Here is a 21,755-nt window from a genome sequence, read left to right as displayed (position 1 = left end):
CAACACATACACTGTCAACCCCAGTACACGTTACTGTAACAACACATACACTGTCAACCCCAGTACACGTTATTTTAACAACACACACACTGTCAACCCCAGTACACGTTACTGTAACAACACATATGCTGTCAACCCCAGCACACGTTACTGTAACAACACATATGCTGTCAACCCCAGCACACGTTAATTTAACAACACACACGATGTCAACCCCAGCACACGTTAATTTAACAACACACACGATGTCAACCCCAGCACACGTTACTGTAACAACACAAATGCTGTCAACCCCAGCACACGTTAATTTAACAACACACACGATGTCAACCCCAGTACACGTTACTTTAACAACACATACACTGTCAACCCCAGTACACGTTACTGTAACAACACATACACTGTCAACCCCAGTACACGTTACTTTAACAACACATACACTGTCAACCCCAGTACATGTTACTTTAACAACACATACACTGTCAACCCCAGCACACGTTACTTTAACAACACATACGCTGTCAACCCCAGCACACGTTACTTTAACAACACATACAATGTCAACCCCAACACACGTTACTTAAACAACACACACGTTTTAACCCCAGTACACGTTACTGTAACATCACATACACTGTCAACCCTAGTACACGTTAGTTTAACAACACATACACTGTCAACCCCAGTACACGTTACTGTAACAACACATACACTGTCAACCCCAGTACACGTTACTTTAACAACACATACACTGTCAACCCCAGTACACGTTACTTTAACAACACTTACACTGTCAACCCCAGTACACGTTACTTTAACAACACATACACTGTCAACCCCACTACACGTTACTTTAACAACACATACACTGTCAACCCCACTACACGTTACTTTAACAACACATACACTGTCAACCCCAGCACACGTTACTTTAACAACACATACGCTGTCAACCCCAGCACACGTTACTTTAACAACACATACACTGTCAACCCCAGTACACGTTACTTTAACAACACATGCACTGTCAACTCCAACACACGTTACTTTAACAACACACACGATGTCAACCCCAGTACACGTTACTTTAACAACACACACACTGTCAACCCCAGTACACGTTACTTTAACAACACATACACTGTCAACCCCAACACACGTTACTTTAACAACACTTACACTGTCAACCCCAGTACACGTTACTTTAACAACACACACGATGTCAACCCCAGTACACGTTACTTTAACAACACATACACTGTCAACCCCAACACACGTTACTTTAACAACACATACACTGTCATCCCCAGTACACGTTACTTTAACAACACATACACTGTTAACCCCAATACACGTTACTTTAACAACACTTACACTGTCAGCCTCAGTACACGTTACTGTAACAGCACATACACTGTCAACCCAAGTACACGTTACTTTAACAACACATATATATATATTTATTAGTTTTTTTTAAAAGCTACACAGCTATCATTAGCATAATCCATGCCTATTCACCAGTGACGACCAAGATGAATGCAGTTACATGTATATGTACAGAACAGAAGGGGAAGGTGATTTGAAGTGTTATTTCTATAATTTGGTAGGTAATGCAAAACAGTATGGAAGGGTGACTTACTAAATCTCTTACTGGTAATATTATTTATATGTTAGAATAGGGTGAAGGAACAGAGAATTCAGGTTACGTATCGACATGTTTGATATACTTCCTGCTTACATACAGTGGTTGTAAAGAAAAAGCGCAATGTCATTGCTTATATGCTGTAGTTATTTCAGCGTTATAGCCCCCCCCCCCCCCCCCCCCCATATATACAAATATAGGTTGCCCATTTATATATACAAAAATAGGTTGTCAACCATAAATACAAATATAGGTTGCCCATTTATATATACAAAAATAGGTTGTCAACCATAAATACAAATATAGGTTGCCCATTTATGTATACAAATATAGGTTGTCACCATTATATATACAAATATAGGTTGCCCTATTTATATATACAAATATAGGTTGCCCATTATATATACAAATATAGGTTGCCTATTTATATATACAAATATAGGTTGTCAACCATAAATACAAATATAGGTGGCCCATTTATATATACAAATATAGGTTGTCACCAAAACATACATAAAAATATAGGTTGCCTATTTATATATACAAATATAGGTTGTCAACCATAAATACAAATATAGGTTGCCCATTTATATATACAAATATAGGTTATCAACTATAGGTTGCCCATTTATATATACAAATATAGGTTGTCAATCATAAATACAAATATAGGTTGCCCATTTATATATACAAATATAGGTTGTCAACCATAAATACAAATATAGGTTGCCCATTTATATATACAAATATAGGTTGCCTATTTATATATACAAATATAGGTTGCCTATTTATATATACAAATATAGGTTGTCAACCATAAATACAAATATAGGTTGCCCATTTATATATACAAATATAGGTTGTCAACCATAAATACAAATATAGGTTGCCTATTTATATATACAAATATAGGTTGTCAACCATAAATACAAATATAGGTTGTCAACCATAAATACAAATATAGGTTGCCTATTTATATATACAAATATAGGTTGCCCATTTATATATACAAACACAGATTGTCCCCCATATATACTACTAGAGGTTGTCTCCCATTATATACAAATATAGGGTGATCCCCATTTATATATAAAGATATAGGTTCTTTTTCAGAAATATCACACATTACATGGCCTATCCTCAGTGTCTCAAAAGCATATCTTATTTATTATTTTACAATTGTACATTGCAGTACATTTCAAAAAAAACGGTGTTACATCAATATACTGTCTTGGTATTTGAGACAAACGACACCATGCAACCATTTGTTTTCTGGTAGCATATTGTTGACTTGGTAAAAAAACCGAATGAGTAGTGCTGATTGTTTTATCGAAAAATTGGTTCCATGTTTGTGTAAACTAGACAAAATAGAATTTAAAAAAAACCCCACACAATTAAAAATAGGTTACAAAGTTTTCACATGTGTTAGGTAATGGGGATTACATTACAGCTTGCTTTTGTTGTATTAAATGCTCAACCAACGCAACCTTTATAAAGAATGTTTTTAAATGCTTCGTTTGCCTGATAGAAGGGAGATAACTCTGCTAGATTGACTGTCTTTACTGAAACTTCTCTCATGGCAACTTTTCTAATAAATTTATTATCATTTATTATCTCCTCTTTCAGCAAGGCATTTTTATGTTGGGTAAATAAATAAAAATGGAACTAACAGAATAGTAGTAGATGTACACACGAGGAAAATATTTAATAATTTCTAGAAGTATCACCGGGTCAATTAAAAAGAGATTACTATAGCTGAATATTATGTAAGAATTTGGAGTTTATATCTACGGATAGTGACTTCTAAAAGCGAATATGAGCACAAGAACATACAGTTCTTGCATTTGTCCTAATTATCTACAGATTTTATAAGAGATTTGTTCTTGTTTGCTTGGTTTGTGTGTGAGGGTGTGTGTGAGTGTGTGTGAGGGTGTGTGTTATGTGTGTGTGTGTGTTTTAAGGAAAATGATTTAAATTAAAATAAATCGCTGGTGTTAATTTGCTCTTAATGAGATTTTTTTTATTACAATAAATGTTTGTTTTTTTTATAATTTAGGATTGGATTTATTTATTTTCAGACACTACACAGCAAATTAGCGGTAAAAGGCGAGTGAAGAAATGTCGTCCGTCAGTGATATATCTGAAATCCTCTCCAAGATTGAAGAGTACTTACAACAGTTAAAAGTTGATATCAAAGACAAAGTTGACATTGCCAAGAAATACTTCCAAACAGACGACGGATCACTTAATTTCAAAAGCCTTGAGGAAGTCCATTCCCACTTGACAATTTTATATGGATATCTGCCACAGTTCACCAGTGGCGAAATTCCAAAGCTACTGCAAGGCGTTGTAGGAATAGTAGCATCTATTTCCTCATTCACCTGTCTTGGCGGGCCTGTCGTTCCATTCATTTGTGGAGTGTTAAGTAAAGTATTTGCTGCTTTCGGGGGCAACACGCTCACTATAGGGGAGGTCGTTGAAAATGAAATCCGACGAATATTTTCTGGCCACAGATATGAAACACTTCTGGAGGAGGCAGAGGACCTCCACCTCATGTACCGTTTTGCATTTGACTTCCTAAACCCAGCGAGTGAGAAAAGTCACTTTACTGAGCATGATATAACGAACATGAATATTCAAATGAATGTTTTTCAAGGTGTTACGTTTCTTCGTAAGTTGGGAAAGCTAATCAAGGAGCTAGCAAAAGAACACGAAGAGGATGATCCTTGCAAAAAGGAAGAGAAGGCAAAGACAGCGATGCAATTCATTGAGTTATATATAAAACTAGCTTCACTACGGGACATGATTCTGTTTCAGTTCTATACAATCACCAACTCAACACCCCACAGTCAGTATCTGGCAGGAGGAGTGCAGAGGGTGATAGGCGCCTTTGATGAACAAGACCGAGAATGTCTTGGCCTGTTTCTCAAGCCCTCAAAAGATTACGTCTACATTGTTTCATACGTCATAGAAGAGAATTGGTTGCTTTTAATGCAGTTTCTTGACCAGAAGAAGCTGCTTCCAGATCAAAGCTGGTTGACATATGGAGAGTTTGAACTGCGTTCAGTGAAATGGCCCGAATGTCATGCTATCCGTTTGAGGTCACATAGGTCATTCTTTGGAGACGGGGACCTCAGGTTTCTACGAGGCAACAGCCAAGCAGTCGGACCGGAGTCATTGTTTTGCTTTAAGCGGATCAAGAGAAGAAGAACTTATTTTCATATTAAACCGATAGGAAATTCTGGAGAGTTTCTTTGTATGACGAAGGGCCCCAGCCGATGGGTGATGTCTCTAAAAGATGGTCCAAAACACCAGTGCGAATGGAAGGTTATCCAGATGGACAATGGAAACTATGTGTTTTCTCCGCGTGCTTTTCCTGATTATTTCATGGGCATGACTAAGCTGTTGGATGGAAGCGTTGCAGGATTTCTCGGGGGTTATAATGAACAAAGTCACTGGACACTTCGGGCATCGGATTAAAATCCCATAAGGCAGCTTTTTATAATGTCATTTAAACCTAAGAACAGTGAGACATGCAGAAAATGATAAACAAATAGATTGAAAATTCTGAGAGTGCCATAACCCCTCATTTGTTCTCAAAAAGGTTATTGGATAGTGTCGTAAAAGAGAGGGAAACTGTATTATATTGGCTTTTGAAATTCGACAGTTTGTAGTTATGTCAAGTGATGGATAATTGTAGCGAAAACAACAAACAAACAATTAACTGGATAGTAACATGATCTTTATAGATACTATAACTGTGGTAATTAACCGAAATACCTAATACACAAAATGTACATGCTTTCTGGTCTCGAACACCGCACAAAAAACTCTTTAAATAATTTTAGATGTGTCTACTAAAATCTAACTAGTGTTTTTAAACTTCATTCCATAGGGGTGGTTTTATTTCTACAGTTCATATATTTTCTACAATAAGGTCACCTGTCACCAGGTCCCTCTTGTATTGTAAGAACACCTACATCGTCTAAATTCCAGAATAACGATTTCGCTTCAACGCATCCCCTGGAATTACGGAGATGGTAAATATGTCTCTCATGTCAAACTTTCTATACGTGTAAATACTGCGAGTAAACACCATACATGTCAAAGAGAAGGATTTGTCGGGAACATAGGTATATTTTACCAGAAAGTTGTACTGTATATTTGGATAATTTAAAGGGCTAATATTTCGCGGTTGTCGCAGTAGAGCTTAGGTCGTAAGTATTGAATTTCGCGCAACCACGCCATGTAAAAAATCTTCACTTAATCTCTATACATTTGTCTACATATATTGATATTCACTGGGTATATATTCTCGCGCTATATTTTATGACCGCAAATACAGCCATATTTACACCTCATGAATATTGCTAACTATATCCTACTGGTTAATCTAGATTGTAATTGTACTGTATTGTTACTAAAGCATGATTGCCTTGTTTTAAGTGAGTATAGCCATATCATATTTTTGTTTATGACGACTAAATAACATTTCGTAATATGACATCATAAAATGATTATGAGGACGTTACTCATTCTAATTTTCATGCCATAATGTCAAAACCATAAGGAGATGAAGAGCCCAAACTGTCCTTAATAACCTTATTTGATAAAAAAAAAAAAAAGGAGTAGAATTTTATTTCCATCACTTATGGGATTAAGGATTCTCGTAATTTGTTTTTTTTAATCAAGCTACATGAAATGAAACATTCTTAAGCTCGTTTTCTTATTTGAAAATCTTTTAATAGAAACTCATGTGAGATCTTGCATATACATAATGTATAGTATATGTCCTGTATGAAAGCAGATTAGCACCAACATAAAGTATGAAAACATTTTATTTTACATCAATTAACCTGTGATAGTCACAATTCATTTTTGCTTGGGTTTACTTAGATAACCTGCTTTGTTTTCTTACCAATGTGATTATTGAGTTGTCCATATAATGCTACCCAAATTTTGTTGTGTATGTTGTACTTTGTAGACTAACTGTGATAAAATGATTTAATTGCCAAAAAATATACTCGACTGGATTTGGTCACTAGATAAGTGCTGAATGGATATTGGGACAATCGGATTAGTGATGGCTGGATACTGGAACAATGGGATTAGTGATGGCTGGATACTGGGAAAATCGGATTAGTGATGGCTTGATACTGTGAAAATCGGATTAGTGATGGCTGGATACTGTGAAAATCGGATTAGTGATGGCTGGATACTGGGAAAATCGGATTAGTGATGGCTGGATACTGGAAAAATCGGATTAGTGATGGCTGGATACTGGAACAATCGGATTAGTGATGACTCGATACTGGGAAAATCGGATTAGTGATGGCTGGATACTGGGAAAATTGGATTAGTGATGGCTGGATACTGGAACAATCGGATTAATGATGACTGGATACTGTGAAAATCGGATTAGTGGCGGTTGTGTACAGTTAATTCGCTATAATTGATTAAGTTGTTTTAATTAATCCATCGTTGCATTCTCTACAATAGATGGGAACATTTATAAATAATTGTGTCAATTGAATATTATTCCTGATGTCGTACGTTAAACACACAGATACATTTTATCATTGCACTACATGTAATAGCCTAAGTATTATCACAATCTGATAAAACGTACATAACTGTGATGCCTACTGATAGTGATAGTATTTTCCTTTCAGTGATATCACTAACACACGGAGCAGTGCTAATCCTGCGGTCATTTTATTTTTGTAGTTATCATTGTATCATTGGTAATATACAAGCCAATTTTTGTGCTACAGATAGTTTCATCTAATGCCACTTTTCAGACAAATAAAATAACCATTTTCATGAATGACCATAATTTTGTTTTAATACATGATTTCAAAATAATTTTCAAATTTAATTTCATATCGTAAAATAAATAATTTCGAATTAATGTGATGTAAACAAAACACAATTTCTTATGTTACCATATGCCTCGATAGAAAACCATAACTTCACGCTATTAAGTCGTTATTGTGTATTAAGTAGGATATATACTGTAAACCAACTTATTTTCGCGTCACTTAATTTCACGTGTACATACCTAATGACATTTTTGCGAAAATAAGTTGGTTTACAGCACTGAAAAACAAGTCAATTAAAGCTGAGAGATTTTTTGTAATTTTTCATCAAAACTGGCTCAAATAATAAAAGATATCGAATGACGTAGTTCGAAGTATATTCATTGTTTCCCATCTTCTCAAAATTATCCAATAGCAAATGTTACGAAATTTATGAACTTTTTGGAATAAATATGCTTCTCTTCTGTGTCTTAACATTAATTTACTTTGAGTTTGATTTTTTTTTTCTGATTTTACTCGAATCATCGGTCACGGAAATCTTGATACCAGAACAAGATCTCAAACTTGGACATGTAAACACCATAAGTAGGGAAAGCATTTATGTTACTCCCTAGAAATGGAAAATTTAAAATTGGGAAATTAAAATAATCACGCTCTCCATACAGCTCAATCGTAAGTGGTCCCTGTTGGTGGTTATGTTGTAAGTAAAGATCGAGACAAGAGACTGATGTTGAAGAGTCTGTAGTGTCTTTGATTTGAGGGACAAAGTGGTGCATGGTGAAGTTTTATATTTCCTGTTCAATATTTACCTCATATTATATGAAAAGTTCTATATTGAAAAATAAATATTCTGTCGTGGTTGCTTTATAATGGTTATTCAGGAAATAACTACCAGCGCGAAAACACCTTTAAAATAGAACACAACTTCATAATTGAAGGTAGTACTTGCCTGCGGTTTGTACAATTGTTATATTAGGAATCAACGTTTCAAGCATGACATTTATAACAAACAGATGTATATACGTCGCGTTATCTGATAACAGCGTCACATTCGTCCTATATTTACACAATATTCATATAAAGCAACGTTATCTCACATTGCTGTCAGATAGTATTTACCTGGTACAAAAAGTGTAACAGATATATATCGCTTGTATATGACAAGATGAATATTGCTCCATGATTATGGCCATCATCAAAACTGGTATCACATCCCTATACTTCAGAGACATCAGGTAAACATATCTTTTTTGTTTTAAATTTTGTTAAGAAATGCAACAACATGTATCTGAAATCATCAATAATATGATCTTGTACGTTACAAGCTTAACACCCACAGAAAATGTATAATCTTTGTTAATTAAAGTGACCAAGATTTTACATGGCATTATCATAGACACAAACTTGTGTTTTGGGGATTATATAACATTGGAATAGTCTTTTCCATGAAAGAAAACGTTTTAGACTAACGAACGATTTGTCAATTTCAACTTTCAACATCTTAATCAACACGTTATCTCTGAGAATATGTAAATATACTGCACTATTTATTTATTCGTTCATTTTATTGTCGTTCAATATATTTAGATCTTTCTATCCATTTTATATATTTTTCATATATGTTTTAGAAAAGAAAAACTACCTGATCATTGAAATGGAACATTTGAAAACAGCATCGCCAACAATTGACGATGTAGAAGATGTCCTTTCCAAGATTGAAGTTTACTTACAACAAATGAAAATAAATCTAAACAGAACTCATGAAGTTGAAAAAACATACTTCAAAAATGGGGACGGACCAATACATATACAAAGATTACAGGAAGTTGCCAATCATTTGAAAACAATCTATAGACATCTACCGCAGTTCACAAGTGGAGATCCGTTTCAGGTACTGCATGGCGTGGCGGGGATCGTATCTTCAGTCTCGTCCTTCACCGGATTGGGTGGGCCGGCCGTTCCGGCTATTTGTGGGGTGTTAAGTAAAGTCTTCACCGCATTTGGGGGTACGAAAATAACTATAGCGGAAGTCGTCGAAAATGAAATCCGACGAACATTTTCTGGACACAGCAACGAAACACTTCTGGAGGAGGCTGAAGACCTCCACCTCATGTACCGTTTTGCATTTGACTTCCTAAACCCAGCAAGTGAGAAAAGTAACTTTACTGAGCATGATATAACTAACATGAATATCCAAATGAATGTTTTTCAAGGTGTTACGTTTCTTCGTAAGTTGGGAAAGCTAATCAAGGAACTAGCAAAAGAGCACGAGGATACACACCCTAACAAAAAGATCGAGAAGGCAAAGAAAGCAATGGATTTCATTGAATTATACATCAAACTTGCGTTATTGCGAGACATGCTTTTGTTGCATTTCTATGCAATCATTAACTCTACAACACACAGTCATTATCTGGCCGGTGGAGTACAGCGGGTGCTAGGCTCATTTGATGAGCAAGATCGAGCAGCTCTTGGGCTGTTTCTCAAACCGACAAAAGAATACGTCTACATTGTTTCATACGTCAAGGAAGAGGAGTGCGAACTTTTACTAAAGTTTCTTGACCAGAAAAAACTTACACCGGATCACTCCTGGTTAGCACACGGGGAATTTGAACTTTATTCACAGAAATGGCCGACATATCACGCTACACGCATGACAGCACATAGATCGTTTTTCGGAAATGGGGATTTGAGGTTCATACGTGGTACCTATGATTCGGTTGGACCGGAATCATTATTTTGCTTTAAGCAAATCGAGGAGAAAAGAAACTGTTTTTACATAACACAGGGGAGAAAACTAGACGAGTTGATTTGTATGACTAAGGGCCCAAATCGATGGGTGATGTCTCTAAAAGACGGCCCCAAACACCAGTGCGAATGGAAGGTTATCCAGATGGACAACGGAAACTATGTGTTTTCTCCACGTGTTTTTCCTGATTATTTCATGGGCATGACTAAGCTGTTGGATGGAAGCGTTGCAGGATTTCTCGGGGGTTATAATGAACAAAGTCACTGGACACTTCGGGCATCGGATTGAAATTCCATTATGCAGCTTTTTATCGTGTCATTTAAACCTAAGAACAGTGAGACATTTGGAAAACGATAACCAAATAGATTGAAAATTCTTCAAATATATTATGATCAAAGTCACTGGACACTTTACGCCTACGTATGAGTTTCCTGGGGACATAAATGTATCATGTCCTATGTAAGCTGAATATAAACATCATTCAAAAAACAACATCGTCCGTTTACACTTACTAGCATGGCCAAATGCCTTTATATGAACTATCATGTTACTGGGCGAACATTGTCATCTATATGGTTTGTAGATATTGGTGGAAGCTAAGAAAAAAGAAAAAAAGAAGGGCATTTCATGATTTTACAATATTAAAGTTTCTATTTTTTTTAAATGTTAATTATGACAAAATTACACGAAATATGGAATGATGTACTCGTTGCTGCCTCAAAGGCAAAGAAAAGGATGGGATAAAATATCACATCATCGACGATTTAAAGAGTCAACGTGAGTCTGTTAGACAAAAATTAAAGATAAGTTAAACATGGAAAGCCATCAGGAATCGATACAGTTGTCATTTGCAAACCAGTGCCTTTCTGTTTATCATCCAGGGTGTAACTCGGCACGCGCAGGTTTGGTTCCCTTTCTATTTTTAAATCTCTATTACATACTTTACTTATGAATTGTTGATGTAACTGAGACGGAAAGATAAACCCTTAGGGGTTTATGATTTTTAACTTGATAGAATTTTACATTTATAAACAATAATATAAAGAGATTCAACTCTTCTAGAAAACAAGTTACAATGTACTTGGATTTCTGTATTGATAGTAAATATACTTTTCTTTCTTTTTAGACCAAGAATGTTGTGAATTTCGTAAAATGGAATGACAACCGAAATGTCCATTGTTGATGTAAAGAATGGTATTTGGTTTATTTTGTTGATTTTGTTTAACGTCCTTTTTACAGCCAGGTTCATTTAAGGACGTGCCAGGTTTGGAGGTGGAGGAAAGTCGGAGTACCCGGAGAGTAGAGAATAGTATAAACAGGGAGAACTAGTGCACTAGAGTGAGAGGCGTTAATAATTTAACAGTAAGTTAGGAAGGAGATGTATTCGTGGGTTTAAATATATATCTTCCTATAGTAACCATTGCGATATTTAAAGGATTGTTTGTTTTGTTTATTGAATCGCTTTAAAAATTGTAAGGACTTCATCCAAATCTTTGAAGACATGAAGTGACCTGGGATCGTTCCAGTACATGCTATCATATACCACAGAGATTACCAATCCACATGTAACCTTTTATTTATCTTGTACATAGACTTGAAAAAAACATACAGAATATCTGGATGTGTGAATAAATTTCTCAGTCATGTGTAAGTAAAAACAGCGGTATCAGCTATCACATCTAAAGGGTTTTTGCATTATTGAATTTACCCAGGCAACATGTGTAATAGACGGCGCATAAATCTGTAAACAGTTTAAATTTCATACATTTTTGTGTTAGAATTGCACCAACTCTTGTAATCCTCTCAATACACTCTTAATAATTCATATATTTTACTTTTCACTCTTCATATGCGAACAATAAACCTGCACATTTTACCATTAGACAACTATTATCCTTAAGCTTTAGTCTAGACATCATTCATAAAACAATGCTGTTATTTGATATGGTGATAATGCTGTTTTGCTTACCGATAATTATTTGAGAACTTGACTATTAACTAAGAAAACTATTTCGTTGAAAATTGAAATGATGCAGATTAATAAGTTTATTTGAAACTATCTGACAGTAATTTGGCGTTTTGATCATATACATTGTATCAATAACACGTGTCATCATGAATGATATGGTTCGTTTATCCAAAATGATTTTAAAACAACAAAAAATATTTCAATGAAGAAGCTTTATTGTACAGCTATATTTCACCTCAAATATAGACTCAAGCAACAATCATGGCGTTATACATTTATTGTTGTCGAACATTGACATTCTCTGAATTATAAATGACAGAACGATCTATCAATTACAAGTCTTTTTGTTTCAGAAATATATTTGATATACTTGTACATAATTGTAATAAATCATTATTATGAGTATCAGGCCAATGTGATACCGGAATATCCTGAATGTTGACTTGTCTTAATACAGTGAAAACTGACTTTACCGTGCACTGTACATGTATTAGGCTGACTCAATGTGTCGGATATGACAGTTTGTCAGTAAAGTAAGTGTTAGCAAGGACATTGGAGTAGTGGATAGGGTCAAATGTTACAGTATGTCATAAAGTCAGCATCGGCAATGGAAGTGGATCATGTCACCATTCAGGTGGTCGGTAAAGTCAGGATTCACCCCTTAATATCTTAAGTTGTATCAGAGCCTACACATGTAAAGGTATACTGCAAAACTATGTATAGTATATTGTATACAATGTGCATTGATAAAAATGTGTGGAATTTGGAAATAAAAGTTACTCCATTAATGAAAGTATCTTCAGATAGTTCCCACAGCATAAACTAGGCAAATAAAGTTTATGATGTGAACAAAAAATAAAGATTTTTTTTCTATTTTGGAACGAGGCGAGGGGAAGCAAAATATTAAGAGAAGGAGTGAATCATTCAACAAAAAATAAATTGTTTTGATGTATCACCATTTATAGTTATTTCTATGCATGTATTTCATCATTTCATTCTGTATACTTACCTTTTATAACACAATGCCACAAACCAATAATACACGAGAAAACGGGTACCCCAGTCAAAATCGACCAGCCTCACATTCGAACTTATATGATGAAAGAGTGGCAAAGACGTTAAGTGACACTCAGTTGACGAATTCAATCATAAGCCTAAGTAAAAGTCTTCACTCCTTTACAGTCTCACAGCTGATGTTGTACAGGAAAAAGCCCTTAACTCGTAAAGTAGCCTTGAATTATACCCTTGTGGCGAGAAAGGTGTACTCAAGTGTGCACCATGCTCAATTCAAGCTCGAATTAAGGAAACATTAATTGATTTGACTCGCATGACGTAACAACGACCTTGCGAAATCGAACCTCGACTGACATGTACAGACCAATAAACCCCAGAATACACGCACTTAAACCTTACAGGACATTTCACTAAGTCTACAATAAAAAGATGCTATAATGTACGAGACCATCAGCTGACGAATTCAGTTATAACAGTGGCATACTTGCAAATACCTGGTAAGAAAACACAAAATCACAACATGATTATTAACTGTTCCTGACTGGTAATAATCTCTAAAACAAAGTTCTTCCGTTTTCAACAAATAAGACGATGTATAAGCAGATGCCGATTTACGGCACTTAACTATATTTTTCATGATTTTTCAGGTGAATATTTCAAAAAATAATCAAAGAAACGTGCAAACCAATCCCGTTACACTAGCATTACTACTGCATGTTAAGTCGATCGCCATGCTATATAATGTAGTGAAGCGGATAACTGAAATAACAATGCTTTTTATATCAAATCACAAAGCAGTGCGTTTGGTCATAACTGAAAGGCTGAGATATGGAGACAAGCAACATGAAAATATTTTAGTGTTGGTTGCTATTTTTATATGACGAATGAGTCAGGGCAACGCAAAAGCTGCAAGGACAGTTTAGATATACATGTATATTTTTCCCCATTTCTACGTACCATACTACTTAACTGGAACGTTGTTACATGTACTTTTAATAACATTCGCTTACAATAAAGATTCCTTTCATTTTTCATTAATTTTACAACATTGTCGCTGTGTCGATAATGAAATATTAATCGTTATTAAACACGATATAAACAAAACTAGATGCCTTAGCATTTCTTTGAACATGAATGCATTGATAAATGTCATTAGAGATAATTTCAAATTCTAAAAATACATAAATAACACTCGAAACGAAAGTATTAATATGTCATTTGAATTAGACAGGAGAAAGTGGAAGCCTATATTAGACAAATAAGCTAACAATACTATTATGAATTTACTTTAATATTCTATGCTATTCTTACCGTGTATTGTATATTAACGCTATCTACTCTATAATCTGCCATGCCATTCTTGCTGTATATTTTATGTTCTAATCAAGCAGTTTATTGCCAGATTAGCCGATTACACTAGTTTTTTTCTCTAATCATAATATATATAAATTACTTTTACTGTATTAAAATGATTTGATTCTAATATGATTGATGAAAACATTAACTGTCTAATTGTAACATAGCATGCTTGTTGCGTAACGATTACTTAATTATTGTGTATCTTCATTGTTAGGGATAGACACAGTACAGTGTTAATACTGAATGATACTGACCAAATAGCCTGTGTGATACATTGGTGTGTTTTATTTTGATGGATGATGATGATGATGATGATGATGATGATGATGATGATGATTGATGATAATGATAAATAACCAATGTTCTCTCCGTCGATGCCAACGGTATATTCTTCAATGCAAGTAGTTAGACTTTCTAGGTCACCTGGACAGGACAATGCAGTGTTGGTTCCCATGTTCAATGTGATGTCTTTAGTGTCCACTGACATCGGATACGCGAACAACCAAGCAGCCCAGCGGCACTTCCATCCAATAGTTTAGTCATTGCCATGAAATAATCTGGGAAAGCACGTGGCGAAAACACATAGTTGCCATTATCCATCTGGATAACTTTCCATTCGCTTTCTGGCCCGGGAAGCTGTTTTAGGAACATTATCCACTTGTTTGAGCTCTTCGTCATTGTTAAAAATTCATCAGAATGTCTCTTCTGTGTAATGTAAACGTAATTTCCTTGCCCTTGAACTTTTTCAAAAGAAAACAAGGATTCTGGCCCCACTCTATCTTTAGTACCACGAATATACCTCAAATCCCCGTCTCCAAAGAACGACCTATGTCTTCTCAGACGGATGGCATGATATTTCGGATATTTCACTGAACAAAGTTCAAACTCTCCGTGTGTTAACAAGCACTCTTCTGGCAAATGCCCTTTCATCCGAAGGAATTTCATTAAAAGTTCATGCTCCTCTTCCCTCATGTATGACACAATGTAGACGTATTCTTCTGTCGGTTTGAGGAATAGACGGAGAACTTCTCGGTCTTGCTCATCAAAGGAATCGATCACCCTCTGTAGTCCTCCGGCCAGGTGCTGACTGTGGGTTGTTGAGTTGGTGATTGTATAGAATTGAATCAGAAGCATATCACGTAGTGATGCTAGTTTGATATATAATTCAATGAAATCCATGGCTTTCTTTGCTTTCTCGATCTTTTTGTTCGGGTCGTTCTCCTCGTGTTCTTTTGCCAGTTCGTTGATTAGTTTCCCAAACTTACGAAGAAACGTACCACCTTGAAAAACATTCATTTGAATATTCATGTTCGTTATATCATGCTCAGTAAAGTGACTTTTCTCTATTGCTGGATTAAGGAAGTCAAATGCACGCCGATACATGAGATGGAGGTCCTGGGCCTCCTCCAGAAGTGTTTCATCGCTGTGTCCAGAAAATGTTCGTCGAATTTCGTTTTCGACTACTTCACCAATACTGAGACTGTTACCCCCAAAAGCGGAAAATGCTTTACTTAACATCCCACAAATAACCGGAACGACTGGTCCACCAAGACCAGTGAATGAAGAAGCTGACGACACCATCCCCACTGCGCCTTGCAACAACTTAACAGGATCAGAACTGATGAACTTCGGCAGATGTTCATGTAACTCCTGCAGGAAGGACGCGACAGTTTCTAGTTTGCTAAAATCGAGTGATCCGTCATCATTTTCAAAATATTTCTTTGCATCCTTGCAATATTCCGATATATTTACATTTGCTGATTGAAAGCATTTCTCTATCTCGGAGAGGATATCAGATACATCACCAACTGACGACGTTTTTCCAGCCTTCACATTAGAAGGAAAACTTCTTCATTGAATTTGGGTCTTCTGAAAAAATGAATTATAAAGATGTTACGAATTGAAAAAGGTTGTGATAATTTCTTACGTGCGTTAATGTTAAAAAGAGACTTTGAGAGAACGACTAGAAATGTATAATAATATGACGTCTATTGAGACTATATATTGTTGGTATGATCTCCCATTCACTTATAGTCATACAATGTATAAACTCAAAGGTATGTATGATTCCATTGTGTGAGCCGCTTCAGCAAAACACAAAGAACAATGTTATATTCTTAAAATCGTGCAGGTCTGACGAGGAAATGCACGTCTTTGTACATGAGATATAAAAAAATATATAAATATATACACCCAAAACAGTACTGGCAAGTTAAATTGATATTCAGCTATTATGAAAGGCTCCAATACGCCAGTACATTGGTATGTTTGAGAAAGACAAGCTTGAGGAAGTTAAAACAATTGATATCATATCTAGCTTTAGTTATTACCTAAGCTGTCATTGACAATGACAAAAACATAAGTAAAAATAACGTGTCGTTATCCTTATATAAGGTTATAGATATATCATGTATACAGAAATCTACAAGTATGTTAATTGTACATATACATGAAATCAAAACGAAACGCTGAACTCCTTGAGATTTGTACATTTGTATACATTACGAGTGACAGAAGGAAATATTACATATACATGTACATTGCATTGACCAGTCTCTACACTAAACTGATAGGCGACATAGCAGAGTTATAATGATTATATAATGATGACAAATATTGACCAAACTTTGCACCAAAAATGACCACTCGCTTAATTCAAACACTCGGATAACTCGAAGTGTTATCATGGTCCTGTCGAGTTCGAGTTAACGAAGTTCCACTGTATATGCAATATAGTCCAAGACACCTTTTTGTGTGTTGCTAGTTGTCGACATCATGGTCAACATTGTAGAGAATAGTGAAATAAGGACAAAACGATAATGATAAAGCATGAGTTTGTCGTCCTTTCTTTGAATTTTGCAGGGTCCCGGTGAACCAGGATGTGAATTGACGAAAATCGGTCACGGTAAATAGATCAAAAATTAATTCATCAATGTTACCGAAATGCATCAATGTATTATGTATACTAACCTATTTACAAATGTACTCAAGTACATTAATATTCCATGCAGGAGTAAACATATATTATCAGAGTAAGTCTCGATTGCGGTATCTCCAAATTGTCGAATGTTGCACAGCTAAACGGGCGTCGATTTAAATAACCGTTAAGTGCACCAGTAGTTCTTTTCATAATTGTTTCTATATGTAGCATTCTTTAGTGCTGATTAGGCCATACACTGTTTGCATAATAAGTATTGTCTATATTAGGTGATTTATATAGAGTATATAACTACTTTAAAATTGCCAAAACATTGCAGGTGATTCGCCGGAACTAAAGCCTACGAAACACTCTTCATAGTTTAGAGATCTCGAAAGAAAAGCCTCCTTGAAATCAAATGAATATGTCACATCATATTACCGATTTATCACAAGAATGATAAATGCAAGACTGAATTTTAGATATCATAATCAATTATTACATTTTATACACGTTTTATATGACAAGAATTCACCTACACAGGAATGATATGATTAAACGAACAAATTCAAAAGGATTGTAATAGACATTGTTTAAGTATTTTTTGACCAGTTGATTTTTGTATTACGTCATCGGCCATAATTTGTTTATATGTTGGGTGTATCACCCTATGAGCAGCCAGGGTAATTACGAAACGGGGTCTCGTCGCAGTGGCTACCTCACTGAACACCTTACGGAGGTCCGTTGCATGCCATCCAGAGCCGGCCCTTTTTTCAGCTTCCTAAGAAACAAATTGACACGAGTAGGGAACGTCAAACCACGCACCTCTGACCTTCATCTAAGGTTAAGTGGCCAGCGCTCTAATGAGCTATCGAGGCTCCCTACATCAACGACAGAGAGCTTCAGCGCAAAGCCAATTTAAGCATGCGTTTCATATATCTTGCATATCGCTCTAATCGTTGTCAGCAAACCCCTGTATATACGCTTATCTACTCTGCAGAATGTATGTCTGATGCATGACTGAATTCGTCTGACAGATGTCCGGGTTTTCATATGCACGTGAATTCATATCTCAATGATTTGTTTGGCCAATAAATGTCATGCTGGCATGGAGATCTATTTTTTAGAAAATGTTATGATTTATGATACAAACGGTGATTCATAATCTTATATTACATCGATCTGAGAATGAGTTATGATTCACGTAGCTACATATTAACGTTTGCTCCACGTATCCCCATTGACGCTATGCCAAGAGGCAGTTGCCACCATAACACCAAGTACCTCAGGCTGTAACACCCAGTAGGTCATGTGACATTTAAGAAAGGTGGTCATTTTATTGCTGGTTCAGTTTTCAAAATTGTTGAAAACGATAGGGTAATGTGAATTTGAGTATCTAACAGTGCATTTAATGTTAACGTTGTTATAGTCGATATGACAGCAAGATGTTTGGTGTGCATATGCAGCATGGGTTCTCATGGCATTTACCCATCTTCATATTGCTGTCATATCGACTATATATAACACATATAAAAATATTACAATATTACTTATCACCCACACAAAAACAAAACTGCAATATAACTAAGCACCCACACATAAACAGTTACAATATTAACTTCGTCATGCATTTTCCGATTTTACACATGGAGACCTTGAGATATATACAACTTCCGGTATGACGCCTGTATCCTGTCTCGATAAATCGTTTCATTGTTATAGTATATGTAGACTGTGTATGAGGCTTTACTGAAATGTTATGTACACATACGGGATGGTGCTGCTGTATTTAATATTTTGATTGCAGCTTAAAAGGTATGTATGTGCTTATCATAAGACGTTATAAAACGAAATATCATTATATTTTCATTGACAGTTCTTCCATTATGTTAGTGTATCGTTCAACCTGTTATAATATAAATCTGAAATAAATTGTAATTCAACCTAAAATGCCGATTTCAATATGTATTTATTCTCACCGAATTACTCTAAACGTTCTAATTATTCCCTTCTTTTTTAAGTCGCATTAATGTGAATCTCATAAATCTTGATTGACCCATGGTCGCCTGACGAATAACTCTCATACACTTATCAAACAACATTTGCTCTCTGATATCTATAATGACAGTGCTCTTGCTAATCAGTAGAGTTCTAAAGTTACTGATACTTTTATTTTATTTAACTTGTTCACAGTATAGGATAGGTTGTGGGGTTAAAATGACATACATAAACTTAGCTATGGATGATTTCTCTTAGGTAGTCTGGATATGGAGCACACACCATCCACAAGCACAGCCAGTTCCAAAGCGGTAGGTGATCATTCCAAATGTGGCAAAATCATATATCCCGGGGGATATTTGAAGATGAGAATATTTTTTGATACCTTGATATCATTCCACAGACGTTAATTGTTGATTGTATTGACAACGCCAGGTTTTTATTTGCTATGCTTAAACATATTAAATCCTCACTTCAACCTTTATCAAGTCAATATGCTTTAACACAACCTTTACCAAGTCAATATACCTTTCATGTTCTTTGGCTGTCCATCGCAAACTTCAGAACCAAACCTCGATGGAACGACAGTCTACTCACGAAATATCTCCATACATCTCTTAACTGAATATCTTGTCTCCGTCTTGTGATTTATGTGTACAACTAGACCGTGTTTATAGAGATGATTTCTATATTCGAGACCTTTTGTAGCCTACATTTTCCGCCATATTGACATGGGACAATTTCCTTTCACATTGGTTAGCTTTTGAATTATACTTGTTCGTGTAGTTTGAATTGTCGGTTGTTTGTTTTTGACATTGTGGTCTTTTTAGATTTGTATGTTGATGCAGATTGTTTTATTCCTATTATTTACGTTTTATTACGGCTATGTTTAAGTATCACTTGTATCTAACAAAAAAATGATAATCACAAAACGATATCAATTCTAGTCACTTCGAATGGTAATTCATTGATATTAACTTTCCTTTCCTTGGTAGTAACATACCGACACAAAATGTTCAGGAAAGATGGATCATTATTTCTTATTTGCCTTCTGTGTTTTATTTCAGTCTGTCGGGAAAAAACGACATGTACACTACTACATGATGCCTGCTGTCTTTGTTACTCTATTCTGTTTCTGGCCAACCGGTATCATGGCCATCATGAAAGTCACAGACGTACGTATTCAATACAAATGTGGAGGTCACAAAAACCAGGCGACCTGGCACCCAGTTTCGCCTGAACATTTTACCAAGAAAAATCACGATACAATTGTAGCCAACTTAATCATGACCTGTATCGCATCACATTCATGTGTATGTGGTTACCTATGTAAAAACTCTTTTCTTGTGTTTTTCCAATGTCCAAATAACATTATTCAACCAATAGTAGACTCATTCAAAGCTAATATTTATTTCTATGAATACTAACCAGATGCAGACGCCTGTGGAGACACAGTAAATATATAAGTTTAAGCCAAATGAATATAAAACTACTTTATACAGTTATTACATTCTTCTAGGAATTGTGAGTGATGCTAGGGGCCTAAAGTGTATGCTAATATCAGCTTAATTTTCGTTGTAGATTGACGAAGCTAGAAAGAGGGGAGATGCGATATACCTACAGACTAGTAAGAGTGCAGCCAAGAAGTGGATAGGCATATCACTACTGTTTGGAGTGGTAGTTGTCTCCACGGTGTGTTCTGTTATCGGCTGGCAGATATTCCTCAAATCGTGACGAGTCGTAATCAAATTGAATAAGATATGAGAGGCGTGTATGATTTAATAATGACTTTACATGGTGCAAAACAAGCAGCCAAAACATTATATATTGTCAAATTGGCAGGTCATTAAATACGGAAACAGCTTATCTTTTTGTAAATAACACTCGACAATAATATTATACGACTCTGTTCACTGGGTCGGTATGCGAGATCAATGCACGATAACAAGCATATCACCTCTCTGACAATCGCAACATCTCGGCCAAATTCGTCAAAGCTCGGAATCGGACTGTTCTTTGAAAATCTCTGTCAGGATTTTATTGAATGCTTCTACTGCAAAGCGGGCAACAAAACTACCTGTGGCTACCTGTTGATCTGCCCTCCATTAACCAGGAGAGCATGTGTAGGCGATTTAATAGCATTTGTCAATCTTAACCTTTATGAAGTTAGCATTCTGTTGGGAAAGCTGCATTTAACGTGGTTCTTTTTTCATGCATCCTTGAAATATACAACCCTGTACCTAGGGTCCCGTTCTGATTTGTCCCATTTTTAATTTCACTTCAAATGT

General features: G+C 35.6%; 4 protein-coding genes across 5 annotated transcripts; 3 read left to right on the top strand and 1 right to left on the bottom strand.

The window, feature by feature from the left end:
- The first annotated feature begins 1,527 nt into the window (after window positions 1-1,527).
- On the top strand, window positions 1,528-7,941 carry LOC117336325. Its single transcript, XM_033896819.1, has 2 exons — window positions 1,528-1,603; window positions 3,721-7,941. The coding sequence occupies exon 2, from the start codon at window positions 3,761-3,763 to the stop codon at window positions 5,120-5,122; it is 1,362 nt and encodes a 453-aa protein (XP_033752710.1). The 5' UTR covers window positions 1,528-1,603; window positions 3,721-3,760; the 3' UTR covers window positions 5,123-7,941.
- A 1,174-nt stretch (window positions 7,942-9,115) lies between these two features.
- Window positions 9,116-10,498, top strand: LOC117336616 (toxin CrTX-A-like). Its single transcript, XM_033897227.1, has one exon. It carries the CDS (start codon window positions 9,116-9,118, stop codon window positions 10,496-10,498), a length of 1,383 nt encoding a protein of 460 aa, XP_033753118.1.
- Window positions 10,499-15,008: 4,510 nt separating this feature from the next.
- On the bottom strand, window positions 15,009-16,133 carry LOC117336615. Its single transcript, XM_033897226.1, has one exon. The coding sequence runs from the start codon at window positions 16,131-16,133 to the stop codon at window positions 15,009-15,011; it is 1,125 nt and encodes a 374-aa protein (XP_033753117.1).
- A 3,045-nt stretch (window positions 16,134-19,178) lies between these two features.
- Window positions 19,179-21,711, top strand: LOC117336190 (proline-rich transmembrane protein 1-like). 2 transcript variants are annotated; one of them, XM_033896641.1, is made up of 4 exons: window positions 19,179-19,284; window positions 19,726-19,778; window positions 20,535-20,642; window positions 21,049-21,711. In XM_033896641.1, the coding sequence occupies exons 2-4, from the start codon at window positions 19,737-19,739 to the stop codon at window positions 21,199-21,201; spliced, it is 303 nt and encodes a 100-aa protein (XP_033752532.1). In that variant the 5' UTR covers window positions 19,179-19,284; window positions 19,726-19,736; the 3' UTR covers window positions 21,202-21,711. The 2 variants fall into 2 exon arrangements, with proteins under 2 accessions (XP_033752532.1, XP_033752533.1); XM_033896642.1 differs by having other exon boundaries at window positions 19,203-19,284; window positions 19,730-19,778.
- Window positions 21,712-21,755: the final 44 nt, after the last annotated feature.

The sequence above is a fragment of the Pecten maximus genome, chromosome 10 (assembly GCF_902652985.1).
Source record: "Pecten maximus chromosome 10, xPecMax1.1, whole genome shotgun sequence".
Lineage (NCBI taxonomy): Eukaryota > Metazoa > Mollusca > Bivalvia > Pectinida > Pectinidae > Pecten > Pecten maximus.
This window is presented reverse-complemented; position numbering and strand designations above follow the sequence as displayed.